The sequence below is a fragment of the Lontra canadensis genome, unplaced genomic scaffold (assembly GCF_010015895.1).
Source record: "Lontra canadensis isolate GAN:19392208 unplaced genomic scaffold, GSC_riverotter_1.0 scaffold21, whole genome shotgun sequence".
NCBI lineage: Eukaryota > Metazoa > Chordata > Mammalia > Carnivora > Mustelidae > Lontra > Lontra canadensis.
This window is the reverse complement of record NW_022631015.1, coordinates 14,736,107-14,750,472: the sequence shown is the minus strand read 5'-3', so window position 1 is coordinate 14,750,472 and position 14,366 is coordinate 14,736,107. Positions and strand designations below refer to the sequence as shown.

General features: G+C 44.4%; 1 protein-coding gene across 1 annotated transcript in view; it reads left to right on the top strand.

The window, feature by feature from the left end:
• The first annotated feature begins 1,713 nt into the window (after positions 1-1,713).
• Positions 1,714-14,366, top strand: part of DTNBP1 (dystrobrevin binding protein 1) — a 127,360-nt gene continuing 114,707 nt past the window's right edge. The window contains exons 1-3 of the mRNA XM_032861604.1: positions 1,714-1,846; positions 12,399-12,452; positions 13,400-13,450. Of these exons, the coding sequence (XP_032717495.1) occupies positions 1,791-1,846; positions 12,399-12,452; positions 13,400-13,450 (161 nt within the window). The 5' untranslated portion in view covers positions 1,714-1,790. The remainder of the gene's footprint in view (positions 1,847-12,398; positions 12,453-13,399; positions 13,451-14,366) is intronic.

Genomic DNA, 14,366 nt, shown 5'->3' with positions numbered 1-14,366 from the left:
TTCTTTTTTTGGTATTTCTAGGCTATGTGGTTCCTCTTCAGGTTTCTTCTAATTGTCACATATCTCCAAAAATTTTTTAATGTATTTATTGAAAAAAATATGCATGTAAGTGGTCCCACACAGTTCGAACTTGTACTTGCTTTGGATAGAGTATCAGGAAGGGGTCAAATTTTAGGACTTTTTAAGCCAAGTAAGGAGTTTGAATTTTATTCTGAAGGCACAGGAAGCAACTGAAAGCTTTAAAGTAGGAGAGCAACATGATCTGATTGCTCTTTTAGATAATTCTCTTCAGCTGCCATGTCAAGGATGGATTACAGGGGTATAGATGGCAAAAGACTAGATTCAGGGGAACTGTCAGTGTTCCTAGTGTGAGATGACAGTGTCCTGGTCTGGGGTGATTATAATGAAGATGGAGAAAGGGGAGCAGGTTCCAGGAATACTTTAGAAATAGAGTGGATTGGAAATAATAAAAATAGAGTGGCTTAACTTGAACAACTTGGTGGATGGTGACACCATTTCCTAAAATGGAAAAGACTGGGGAATGAGCAAGTCAGGAGTTGACTGTGCAATCAAGTCTTCAATTTTGGGTATGTTGGCTTGGAAATGCCTACTGGATACATGTTAAGTGAGCAACTGGTCTAAATTGAAGGGGCAGGAAGGAGGACAGGGCTGGAAATAGAGAATTGGGCGTCCATCAGTGCCTTGATAGAATTTCCAGCATGGTAGAGCACACATGCCGAGCAGGAGGCTGGTGATGGGGCCCTGGGAGCAGCTGTTGAAACAGGAGTGGAGGGGAAGGGAGAATAGAAATACGATGTCAAGAGAAGGCAAGAGAAGAATGTGTCTTAAAAATGGCATGTGGCGGGGGGCCGTGCAGCCCCTGGGTGGCTCAGTCTGTTAAGCTTCTGCTTTCCGCTCAGGTTATGATCTCAGGGTCCTGGGATTGAACCTGGGGTGGGATTCCCTGCTCAGCAGAGAGACTGCTGCTCCCTCCCCCTGCTCTTGTGCTCTCGCTTGCATGCTCTCTCTCCCCCACTTAAGTAAATAAATAAAATCATTTTTTAAAAATGGTGTAAGGTACTGCTTTGAGAGCCACTGAGAGGTCGAGAAAAAAATCAGGGCAGGTAAGTGACAAATGGCACTGGCGACATGGCAGACCACGGTGACCTGACAAAGGCGACCTCCTTTGGTATGGAGGGCACAAAAGCATCATGAAGGTCGAAGTGAAAAAGGGTGATGTCGAAACAGCTGATTATCGTTCCCATTTTATGAGGGAAGAAACCGAGGCTTAGAATAGTTAACGGTCTCATCCAAGGGCAAAGCCGCGGGGTCAGATCCTGTACCCTGTGCTCCAGGGATGTGCATGCTGCCAAGAAATTTACCCAAATCTCTTCCAAACCGGAAAAACCAGCCCTGCACTCAACGAAGCCCTCGATGAAAACATTCTCTCATGATGCCAATTCTGTTTCGGAGAAAAAACGAGAGGGCCTGGTTTGGGCTACAAAAAGGCATCAGAGCCTCAGTGGCTTGCTCAGCTGGACGAGAAGAACCGCCCCTTTTCCGCAGCCCGAGGCCGACGCGGCCCACTGCGCCTGCGCGGACCTGGGCGCGGCGGGGGCGGGAACGCGGAAGGGGCTGCGGCGCGGGGCACCGACCGAGCCGGGGGCGGGGCTGGCTGCGAGTGTGCGGGGCGCGCGGGTGACAGGTGTGGCGGCGGCCTTGCGAGACCGGAGGCGACGGCAGCAGCGGCGGCGGCCTGAAGCCTGAGCGGAGGAGACGGGGCGGCGGTGATGCTGGAGACCCTGCGCGAGCGGCTGCTGAGCGTGCAGCAGGATTTCACCTCCGGGTGGGTATACGGTGGGGGACGGAAAGGACCCGGGGGCTGGGCCGGGGACCCCTGACGCCGCCTCCCTCCCTCCCGCGCCCCAGTCCGCTCGGGTCCCGCCCCGCATTTCGCATCCCCGCCCGGCCAAGGAGCGGAACGAACTTTGCGGCGTCGGTCCGGCGGCGCTGAGTAACTTGGGTCCCCGCCGGCCGGCTCCGCCTCGCTCCGCGGAGTGCGCGGGGGACGCCTGGGTCCCCATCCCGGTATCCGCGCGGCCCGGCGGGGGAGTCACGTGGCGGGCAAGCGCGCCCCCCGCTTCCGCCGGTCGCGGGACGGGGGCCTGCGCCTCCTAGGCACCTGCCGGCTCGGGCCTCGGTCTCCTGCGGTGTCGCGGGGAGCCGAGCCCGCCGCCCCCTGCCCAGGCCGGAGGTCACCGGCGCCGCCGCGCGCGCTGCGGCTCCGCGTCCCGAGTCCGCGTCCTGGCGCGGCCGGCCGGCCGTCTCTTTCCCCTCCCTGTTGTTTGCTTCCTGTGTGTCTGCCCCGGGTTCGGCGCCTTGGTGAAGAAATTCGTGGGGCAAGCACAGCCACAGAACTACGGCGACGTTGCTCACAGCGACACCTCTCATGGTGACAGGCGCAGACCAAGCGGTTCCCCAACTTGTCCTAGAGTCACCGGGGAATCTTGAACGCTCCCGACCCCAGGCTGGCGCCCTTGCCGATGTAATGAGTTTTCAGGATTCCCAGGGCGCGGGGAAGTTTGGGAACCACAGCACAGATTGCCGCGCCAGACTCCCAGGACTCTCAGCCTCCACCTCTAAGCAGATGTGGTTTTGCACATTACTTGAGTTGTCTTGCCTCGGTTTCCACAACTGTACGGAGGTGATAAAGGTGGTACTAACAGGATTGTGGAGATTAACGAATGGACATTAAGACACAACATGTAGGGGCTCCTGGGTGGCTTGGTGGGTTAAGCCTCTGCCTTCGGCTCAGGTCATGATCTCAGGGTCCTGGGATCGAGCCCCGCATCAGGCTCTCTGCTCAGCGAGGAGCCTGCTTCCCCCTCTCTCTCTGCCTGCTTCTCTGCCTACTTGTGGTCTCTCTCTCTGTCCAATAAAAGTAAATTAAAAAAAAAAAAAAGACACAACATGTAGAACAGAAAGCACCGCGTCATCTGTTGTTACTAGTTCGTGCTTAATTCGTATTAGTTTTTTCATTTCTTTAGAAAAGGTGTCACCTTCAGAAAGAGTCTGTTACCTTATCATACAGATCCTTTGGGGAATTTTCTGAATGAGAACACCTCGATCATAGGGTTTTAAATTGTCATTGAGAAAGATGGGGCTAAGATTTTATCTTATAGGACAAATGTTTACGTGGTTTGTCTTTTGGATGCTGAGGATTTGAGGCAAATACTGGAGCACTTACCCCATGTAAATAATTTTTGATAATTTTGGTTTGGAGTTGGTAAGAGTATGATACACGCTCTGTGAGTTATTAATTTATGGATTTATGGGTTTTTTGTTTTGGGGGGGTTTTGCATGCTTGCATTCCCCCCCATTTAAATTGAAAAAAGTAACTTCAGGTGTAAATGATTGAAGAGTTTTGATGGGATTCTGGAATAGTCTGCTTGGAGCATGAGAGTGGTCATAGATAAACCCACCTGGTACACCTTTTATCATTACTTTGAAGGAGTTTTAGGAGGTAACAGTCCAGCTTCTGGTAGTTACTCTCTCGGTTGTATAGTTGCCATTCATACTCATGATCTTTGCTTAAGAAGGTTAAATTTAACTAGCAATAAACTTAACTAGGAATGTAGACTCTGGACCTGAACCATCCTGGGAGGTCTGGACACTCAGTTTAGGGTTTAGTTAGGAAGAGAATTGAGATCTGGTTAGAATCCCTTGGAAACTGACTTCTTGACCCTATCACAGGCTGGAGCCACTTTGGGATTAGACGTCCTGAGAGGGCTGTCAGTCCATTTAGACACTTGATTGGCTCCTCCTGTACTGGTCGTTGTCAACTGACAAACACACTGTTCACTGTGTGCCACTTAGCCTGTCACCTGGCAGAGAATTCACGCCTTTCCAGGTGAGGTCTGCCTTGCTGCTGACTGGCTGCTCTGAACTCTGATGTTCCCTTTTGTCCAGTTCACAAATTCCTGTACGACTCTTAGAAGAAAGAATCCTCTTAACTTTGGTAAACTCTCCGTATTCAGCTGGCGATCAACCTATTTTACGTAACTGGATATTTTGCCTTGCTGAGGAAAGATGAAATTAATCAGCAGACGTGTATGTTGCATGAAGGCTCAGGGGAATTCACAGGTGAAAGTTACATGGCCCTCACCTCCCAAAACTACCCAGTTGCACCTGATACTTGTTTAGAACACTTGGTGTTAGTGCGTGTAGAAGAAACCAGAGCAGCGGGCTTCTAAGTAATTGGAAACTTGCGGTGTTGGGTTGCCCGAGCGAATGAGTAGAAGGAAGGCCTGGTGGGTTTCTGTGTTCCTTCAGTGTTGCGGGAGCTGCTCTTTCCAGTTGCCCAGAATGCCATCCTCTCAGCTTTTCTGCTCATTTTCAACTTCTCAAAGTTCATGGTACTGGACCTTAAAATGTAGGAATTTTTTTTTTTTTTTAAAAGAAAAGAGGCTTAGCTTTATCAGTCTCCCAAGAGAAATGTCACATTAGTGATAAAAGCCTCTCTGATGAACACAGTGAATTTCCACCTTCCATTCAGACTTTAAAAAAAAAAAAGTGCAACTTAAGATCCGTTCAGGACAGTGGCTAGAGATGCTGGTGGCTTGTGGGGGGGGGGGGTTGGGGACTATAAGTTGTCCATGGACTTGGGGTATTTTTATTATTTTTTTAAAAGTTATATTTATTTGAGAGTGAGAGTGCACAAACGGGGCGGAAGGGGCAGAGAGGGAGAAGCAGACTCCCCGCTGAGCAGGAAGATCCCAGGACTCTGGGTTCCTGACCTGAGCTGAAGGCAGCCATTCAACCAACTGAGCCGCCAAGGCTCCCCTTTGTAAATTTTTATTTCTAATAACAGTTATGCCAAAATTGAGATAAACCTGGAAATTCTATCATGTTTTTTCTGACTTAAGTGGTTAGCTGGCTGGTCCAAAGGACCACAGGAGTGAGGTTTGGGGCCTCATCCTTCTTGAGTCCTAATTTCATTTAACTTACTCAACTTTTCGAGCCTTTTGGGAGGTTCATGTAGAACATGTACTTTTTAGGGATCGGCTTGAGCTCCGAGGGAAACTTTGGGAAATAAGCACATACTTCAAATTCACTCTGGTCTTTGGTTTTTACCTTCTGAGCAGGTAGGACCAAAAGCCTCAGGAATGAAGTAGTCAGGAATGCAGGACCCTCAGGGAATTGGTAATCAGATTTCCTGAAGGTTTATAGCTGCCTGTCACCGACTGGTGTTTCCTGTTTTTGTGCTCTGGGTTCTTGCGGGTAGGGATAGAAAACTTGTTGCAGCCAAAGGGTGGGTGTTTACCCCCGCGAGGTCACCCCTGCCCAGCAGACTCATTTTCTCTGCTGCCCTTCCATAGTATCGAAATCCACTGGAAGGAGAGGCTCGAATAATCTAATTCATAGTGTGCTAAAATGGCAAGATTTTGCCTAAAATCTTGACTCTTCCGGGATTGCTCACCTTTTTAATAAGCATGAAAGGAATCTCAATTAAGTAACTATGTACTGCGTTCCTACTAAGTGTCAGACACTACTAGGTGATGCACTCAGACGTGTCCTTTTTCTCAGAAGCTCTTTTCCATTTCATTAAAAAGCAAAAATAGCCATGTGCTCCGTTTTCTTTACTAATTGGCGTGCGTGTCTCTGGCTGGATTCTGGGGCTACAAAGTCCTGGGAAAATATAAAGGGAGGCAGGAGAAACAGAACAGTAAAGATACAAGTGAATGTGTGCGTTGTGTGAGCCCAAAGTGAGGAGTCCTTCATTCCTGCAAAAAAGGAAGCATTGCAGAAGGCTTCAAAGAGGAGGTGGCTTCTGGACTGGGCCTTGAAGAATGAGGAGGGGTTGTAACGGATTTGGGGGAGGGCATCTCCAAGACGGAAGAGGTTGTGGGAGAGGAAGCTGAGCGGGAAGTTGAGTGACTAAGAGAAGATCTTTAGCCCGTTGCTGAATTCATTCATTTATCAAATACTTACTGAGCACTTACTCTGTGACAGGCACCTTCTAGGAGCCAGGGATGGAGCAGAGAATGCAACAGGCAGCAGTGAATGTCCCTGGGCTCTTTCTAGTGGCTGGAGGCACAGTATCTGGAAGGCCATAGGAACTGTGGCAAACCGTAAAGCAGGTTAAAGGGGTTGGGGTAGTCCTGACTGAGTCTTGGAAGATTTTTGTGGGGGGAGCAGCATGAGCCTGCCTGTGTTTCTGGAAGAAATTTGAGAGGCTGTGTGATGGAAGAGCCGGAGATGGGCAACAGGGAGAGTGTTTAGAAGGCTCTAATTATGGACCAGGGGAACGATGGTGGTGCTGGTAGCAGTTTCTCAAGGGAATGGACAGGAACAGGGGGATTTGTAAACCGTGAAATGTAGGAAGGGAAAAAGGTGGGGAAATTAACGATGTTAACTCGAGTATCTTAGATAAATGTCATTTACAAACAGAAGAATTTCAGAATAGTTTGGTTTTTTTTTTTTAAGATTTTTTAAGAATTTATTAGAAAGCAGGAGCAGGGGGAGAGGGAGAAGCCAGCTCCCCACCCAGCAGGGAACCCGATGCTGGGTTGGATCCCAGGACCCGGGATCATGACCGGAGCCAAAGGCAGAAGCTTCCCTGACTGAACCACCCAGGTGCCCCTCAGAACAGCTTTAAAGAGAAGGGGGGTTGGCTGTGAGTTTGTTGTGTGAGATCACTTAGGGGTTGACCTTGAAGAAGCAATTAAGATGTGTGAAACCCTTTATACATAGAGCTAACTGCCAAGATGTTGTTTCTTAGAAAATGAGTAAGTCTGCTGTCTTATGGTCATTCCCTGCTGGAAGCTGATTTACCATATAGGCATTCACTAGGTTGAAAACATGGGCAAATCAGATAAAATAAAACCACAGAAGGACCAGTGGTGAGGGGTACGGGGGGAGACGCGTGAAACCCTTAGGGCACAGGTCAGCGCTGACTCGGTATAGTTGGGGTTAATTAGGATAGAGGTGGTCTACATTCCTCTCCCTTTCCTGTTTGTGCAGCTTTTGTGTGACTCTCTAAGGCTCCAGAGCTGAGGGGTCATGTGTACTTTTTTTTTTTAAGATTTATTTATTTATTAGGGGCACCTGGGTGGCTCAGCCATTAAGTGTCTGCCTTCAGTTCAGGTGGAGAGCCAGCTTCTCCCTCTCTCTCTGCTGCTCCCCGCTGCTTGTGTGTGTGCGTGCTTGGGTGCAGACTCTGTCAAATAAATAAAATCTTTAAAAAAAATTTATTTTAAAGTGAGGATACGAGTGGGGGGGGGCGGAGGGCGAGGGGGAGAGAATTTTTTTTTTTTTTTTTAAGATTTATTTTTTTGACAGATCACAAGTAGGCAGAGAGGCAGGCAGAGAGCGGGGGAAGCAGGCTCCCCGCTGAGCAGAGAACCCGATTTCGGGGCTCGATCCCAGGACCCTGAGACCATGACCTGAGCCGAGGGCAGAGGCTTAATCCACTGAGCCACCCAGGCATCCCGGGGAGAGACAATCTTAAGCAGGTTCCGTGCCCAGCAGAGAGCCCGATGTGCTGGGCTTGATCCCAGGACCCTGAGATCATGCCTTGAGCCTAAATCAAGAGTCAGATGCTCAAGAGACTAAGCCAGTCAGGCACCCCAGGTCATGTGTATTTTTAAGTGTGATCGATGCTGTCTTTCCATGGTCTTATTTTTGAAGAAAGAAAAAAAAAATGACAAGCATTCATGGAAAAATACAGTAGATTGGATTTGTCTTGTAAGGAGAATTTAAAGTCAGAATAATGGAGACTCGTACATGGTTAAAGGAATCGAACCTTAATGACAAAATCTGCTCATTGATACGTTTTTGTGGTGTTCTGCATCCTGAGCTTTCACAGTTGCTGATGAGCTTAGCTGAGTAGGAAATCGAAGCCCAAAGGAATGCCGTTAAGGTCACCGGGTGAGGTTTAGTCAGCTAGAGAAAGGGCTTTTTCTGCTCAGCGTTCATTACCGTGCTTCCAAGGTCATTCTGTTGATCTGCTTCTCTGTAAACTTGTTGTGGGGGCAGTTCTGCTAATCACCTCCATGTCTTAGGAGGATGTCCCCATTTTAAGATTTTCTGCACAGCCTTTAAAAATAAATGTGCTCTTGTCAAATCAAGGTGTAAGCCTTTGAAACAACCTAAAAATAAATTGTTGAAGCCTTAGGACAAATTTGAGGTTAGTTGCTTTTGGCAGAAGATAATTAGGTGCTCACTTATGTCTAAACTGGTAGTCACACAGCAGCGCTTATGTCTTCCTAGGGTTGTGTGAGTTTAGGAAGACTGGGAACGGTGGGGAAGCCTTTTCTGGAAACTGGTGCATTCAGGAACCTCCACTTTATTTTGCCTGGGCCCGATAATGTACGGAGGTTCTTACCTTTCTTGGCGGAGATAATTCTTACTATACTTTTCACGTGAGTGAGTTCTGTTTACAGAATGCTGACAAAGTCGTATTTGGACTTTTATTTAATTCCTGTGGCAAATCATTACTGTCAGTATAATACCACCATTTTATGTTTGAGGAAACTGGGGTGTTACACCCAAATCAGTATTTCCCTCTTAGTGAGTCCTGACATTGTGGGGCATTAAATTGCTTTCATCAGCGTGTTGTTTCCAGCACAGAATCACCATGAGAAACTTGAAGTAGAATTAGTACCCAATAAAAACAGTATGTTTGGTTGAATTCTAGGTTTTGAGTATATATTTTAGAAGGGACTTTTTTGCTTTTTTTGTTACTTGTTAAATATACCTGACCTTAATGTACAGGTGTGTGTATAAATATATATATAAATATATATCTATATATACATACACAAATATATATATACACTTGACCTCATTTTTTCAGCTCTAAGAATAATAGTCCTTGTGACCCTTGTCTGTGTTCCTCTCCTCAACCTTCTTCACTGTTTCACCTCCTTCCAGCTTCCTTGTTTTCTCCCATCAGTTTCTGTTCTGCATTTTGGTGCATGGATGATTTATGTTGAGAAGGTGTGATGAGAAGAGATGAATGTCTAAAAGACTGTGTTTGTTACAAAAATGTTTACAAAGTTTCAAACATATAAAAAATAGAATCGCACGGTTGACGCGGCATATCCATGATTGAGATCCAACAGTTGTCCCTTTTTCTTTGTCCAGTTGTCCAGTGTCACCACTTTCGCTTTTGTCTCTCCTGTCATGGCTGTGATTGTATAGTGGTTAGTACTCCGTGTTGTGTCTCTCCTGTCATTATAAAAGTCTCAGATTTGTCTATTACATCTCTCCATCAGTTTGCACCCCTAAAGAAATAGATTACATAAATGCAATCCCGACATCATACTTAACAGAATTAACACCAATTCTTTGATATTATCAATGATCCAGTCCATAATCAAATTTCCTTGTTCTTCGAAGTGTCTTTTTACAGGTGATTTGTTCAAATCCAGATTAAACAAGTTCCACACATTACATCTGGTTAAGGACCAATTTTAAAGCAGATGGCTGTTAAGGAGCCACGTGGAGAAGCTCTCCTTGATCCTTCCAATGATTTTATTTTCAGCTTCCTGTGATATTCCTTCTTTCTATTTTTTTTGGGGGGGTGTGTGTGGAGGAGCTCCCCAAATTTGATGTATTACAATTGACAAAGTAAAAGTTTATTTCAGAAATAAATATTTGAGATACCAACCTCCAGATTTGCCAGACCATATAAGAATCGTCCGGAAAGAATCTTAACAGTTCCCTTGCAATATCCTTGTACACCTAACTATATGGAATTGCCCTAGATCACTAAAAAATTATTAAAATAATTTTGAGTATAATGTACCACTATATATAACCATCCTAGTATAATTCTACCTGGGATGTCACAGCTAGGTGCCTGTCTCAATTTTGGAGTGGAGGTAATAGAGCGTGACTGTCAAAATACATTCTCCTAGTTGTTGCGTAATCTTAATTTAAATCTTAATTTAAACTGGATTTACTAGTTGCCAAGGTGAAGCTTGGAAATTTATTTTTTTTTTTAAGTTTTTTTTATTATTAGAGTGAGAGTGACCGAGAGCATGAGCAGGGGGCAGAGGGAGAATCAGGCTCCCCGCCAAGCAAGGAGCCTGATGTGGGTCTTGATCCCAGGACACTGGGATCGTGACCTGAGCTGAAGGCAGACGCTTAACCGACTAAGCCACCCAGGCGTCCTGAAATTTATATTGTTTCTCTAGGTCAGTTCAAACTTTTAAAATACAACTCCTAGACTCATCTGGAGAGAGAGAAACAAATGAGTTTTGCATTAAAGAGATGGCAGAGTCTTTTTAACAACAAAGAGCTCATCTCACCAGTATTTTAGTTTTTGAAAAACAACATAGAGTAATGTAAAAATTTTTGTATGAAACTGGCATTCCAGTTTTTTGTTTTTGTTTTTTTAAGTTCCTTTCTGGTGGTTAGCCAGGCATTATGGACAAAAAGGATGGAGTCCCAGGTCTGGGCTTGCACAGAGAGGCTCGGGGGCATACATGGGAGAGTCAGCTTGGTCAGTCTCGGTTTCTAGCTGAGAGCAGTCTAGCACTTTGAGGAAGGGGCATCTATTTCTCGTTTTACCAAAGGCATGTTCGGGGCTAGTGGTGGTACTGTGGCCTGCATTTCAGACTCTACATAGAAACAAAGATCTGTTGAAATAGCCACCTTAAGAACATTTAACAGTAATATCTCATTTGATATTACAGTGGCTCACAAGGTAGCACTCACTTTCTAGCAATTTCTGTTCTATGGTACAGGATCAGCAGCCAAAAGAAGAAGAAAATGGGCCAGAGAAGCAGAAATAAACTGTGCAGAGTCTGTGAACTTCATATGCTATGTATGGAGGAGCCCATTTAATTTTATTTTTCTGTGCATCTCTAGCCCATTTATCTGTTTCCTAGCCCAGGAATTTTAAAAAGCTAATAACAGGGAAGGAGGAGGCTGCAGTAGCACAGGAGCAGCCAAAGCAGTGAGGTTTCCTCTGAGAACCAGATGACCAGTGGTGGGGGTGGGAGATTTAAATTGAGAAAAAAAAGAGACACAGGATCCCAGACAAACTCATATCACCGTAGACTGGCTTCAGGTAGGTAGATGAAAAGGCATTCCCAGCTCGGACATCTGAGGAGATGACCACGAAAAGTCATCATTGGTATTCATAAGAATGACCTGGAGCTAGCAGAAAATGTTAAATAGAATATACCAAGTCCTTTTTACAGGAACCCTCCCACACTGTTGGTGGGAATGCAAGCTGGTGCAGCCCCTCTGGAAAACAGCATGGAGGTTCCTCAAAAAGCTGAAAATAGAGCTACCCTGCGACCCAGCAGTGGCACTACCGGGTATTTACCCTAAAGATACAAATGTAGTGATCCGAAGGGGCACGTGCACCTGAATGTTTATAGCAGCAAAGTCCACAATAGCCAAACTATGGAAAGAACCTAGATGTCCATCAACAGATGAATGGATAAAGAAGATGTGGTGTACACACACACACACACACACACACAGGAATACTATGCAGTCATCAAAAGAAATGAAAACTTGGCATTTGCGCCGACATGGATGGAACTAGAGGGTATTATGCTTAGCGAAATAAGTCAATCAGAAAGACAATTATCATATGATCTCTCTGATATGAGGAATTTGAGAGGCAATGTGGGGGGTTGGGGGGTAAGGAAGGAATAAATGAAACAAGATGGTATTGGGAGGAGACAAACCATAAGAGACTCTTAATCTCCCAGAACAAACTGAGGGTTGCGGGGGGGTGGGAGGTGAGGGCGTAGGGAGGGGGTAGCTGGGTTATGGACATTGGGGAAGGTATGTGCTAGGGTGAGTGCTGTGAAGTGTGTAAACCTGGCGATTCACAGACCTGTACCCCTGGGGCTAATAATACATTATATGTTAATAAAAAAATAAAAAATTTAAAAATTAAAAGAATATACCAAGTCCTCTTTAAAGAAAAAGGTTTGTAATATATTTTAGAAAACTTTTGATCGGTGTCTAAAATTTCACAAAATGTTTGTACTTAAAGAGCTTTGCGTGCCTAGTATCTTACCTGTTTTATTAAAATGTGCCACTTAGGCATCTTTGTTACCCACCAAATTCACCTGCATCACTTCTTTTTCTAATGATGCCAGGTAAATGACCTTTCTCTAGATCAATCAGACTTAGGAATTATTTATAAAAAGGGGATTGGGGCAAGAAAAAATATAAGGATGTTTGCTATAGATATTCTATTTGGGGTGCGACATACAGTAAACACTCAAATGCTTGTCTGTGGAGGTGCTGAATTCTTGCTAAAATAATTAGCTCATCTGATCTAAAATTGTAAGAACTATGAAACTCGTGGTTGCAAAAAAATTTCTTAAGCTGTAAAAATATAACTTCTACTTATTGAATTATAGGCTGAAGACTCTAAGTGACAAGTCAAGAGAAGCTAAAGTAAAAAGCAAACCAAGGTAAGTCTGTGCTAAGATTTAATTTACTGTGACTTAAATTTCACATAGCCTTCGGCTCTAGTTCTAATAGCATGATTACTTTAGTGGGGTTCACGTCTGTTGAGTGCCTCTGACTACAGAGCAATCTGATTATTTATAAATTGTGTAATGCAGGAAATTGTCTGATAAAATTGTGAAATGGCTGAGGACATGGCGAGGTGTAGTTGTTTTATTCTTGGACAACCAGTGGTTACTGTTTGATCGCAGTTAATCATTTTGTGTATTAAGCACAAAGTGAAAGTCCTTCATTATTGAGAAGCAGATTAATAATGAAACAGTACTTGGCAAGTGAGCCTCTGGGGCTGTTACCTGTTTTATATAAAAAATAACAGTATTGTGCAACTTTTCATTTTTTTAATACATAAAACATGACCAAATTTTACTTTAAACCTAGAGATTATGAGTTTTTAAAAAATTTTCTTACTGGGGCGCCTGGGTGGCTCAGTGGGTTAAAGCCTCTGCCTTCGGCTCAGGTCATGATCCCAGGGTCCTGGGATCAAGCCCTGCATTGGGCTCTCTGCTCAGCAGGGAGCCTGCTTCCCCCACCCCCTCTCTCTCTGCCTGCCTCTCTGCCTACTTGTGATCTCTCTCTGTGTCAAATAAATAAATAAAATCTTTAAAAAAAATTTCTTATTTAGCTTTTTATCAAGGTGTTTATCTTATGTGCTAAAACCAACTGTAGGGCAGAATGATGGGTGATAGTATATTACAGTATTTTAATTGTGAACGAAAGCAATGCATTTCTGTGAAAGTTTAGGTAAATTATTAGTAATTTACAAATATTCCACATTACAATTAACAGTGTCAAAATTCTCATATGTAGCTTTTTATTTTTTTAAGTTGGCCTAAAATGGAAGCAATTTTAATTAAATAAGTGGGTTTTTTTGTTTTGTTTGTTTTTTTGGCAGGACTGTTCCATGTTTGCCAAAGTACACTGCTGGTCTAGAATTACTTAGCAGGTAAGTGTTTCCATTTAAATAAGAAAATTATGCTTCTGACTATTGTCTAAAAATATTTTATAATTTTATAGATAGAATCCTTAATGCAACTAAATTTTGGGGCGCCTGGGTGGCTCAGAGGGTTAAAGCCTCTGCCTTCGGCTCAGGTCATGATCCCAGGGTCCTGGGATCGAGCCCCACATCGGGCTCGTTCCTTGGTGGGGAGCCTGCTTCCTCCTCTCTCTCTCTGCCTGCCTCTCTGCCTTGTGATCTCTCTCTGTCCAATAAATAAATAAAATCTTAAAATAGCAACTAAATTTTACCTAAGCAGTGATTAGAATTATTAACTTATTCGTTTTCCTGAGGGGTTTTTACTTCTCATAGATTAATGCAAAGGCCATTTAGACTTTAAGCAGATTGATCACTATTGTATCTGCGAGTCTGTACTTTATTATGTGTATTTATATTTATGGTTTTTCTGTTGCAAGAAAATTGATTTTGAATTTAAGTCCTTGATAATCCTCTTACTTTGACTTTTAATTTTATGCCATTTCTTCTCTACTCCCCTCCTACTGGCATGCAGATTAATATTAAAATACATGATTTTCTTACATGTGCACCAGGAGCATAAGCCACAAAAGAAAAAAATAAATTGAACTCTATAAAAATTTAAAACCTTTGTACTTCACAGAACCCATCAAGAAAGTGGAACAACAATCCACAGGATGGGAGGAAATATTTGCAAATCATTTTTCTGCCGAGGGACTTGAGAGTATATAAATTTTGTAACTGAGCGATAAAAAGACAATCCAGTGAGGAACAGGCAAAGGATTTGAGCAGGAGTTTCTCTACGGAAGATATAAACAGCCAAAAGTCACATGGAAAGAAGCTCAGCACCGTTCACGGATGCTGTCAAGGCCACAGTGAGATGCGCCTT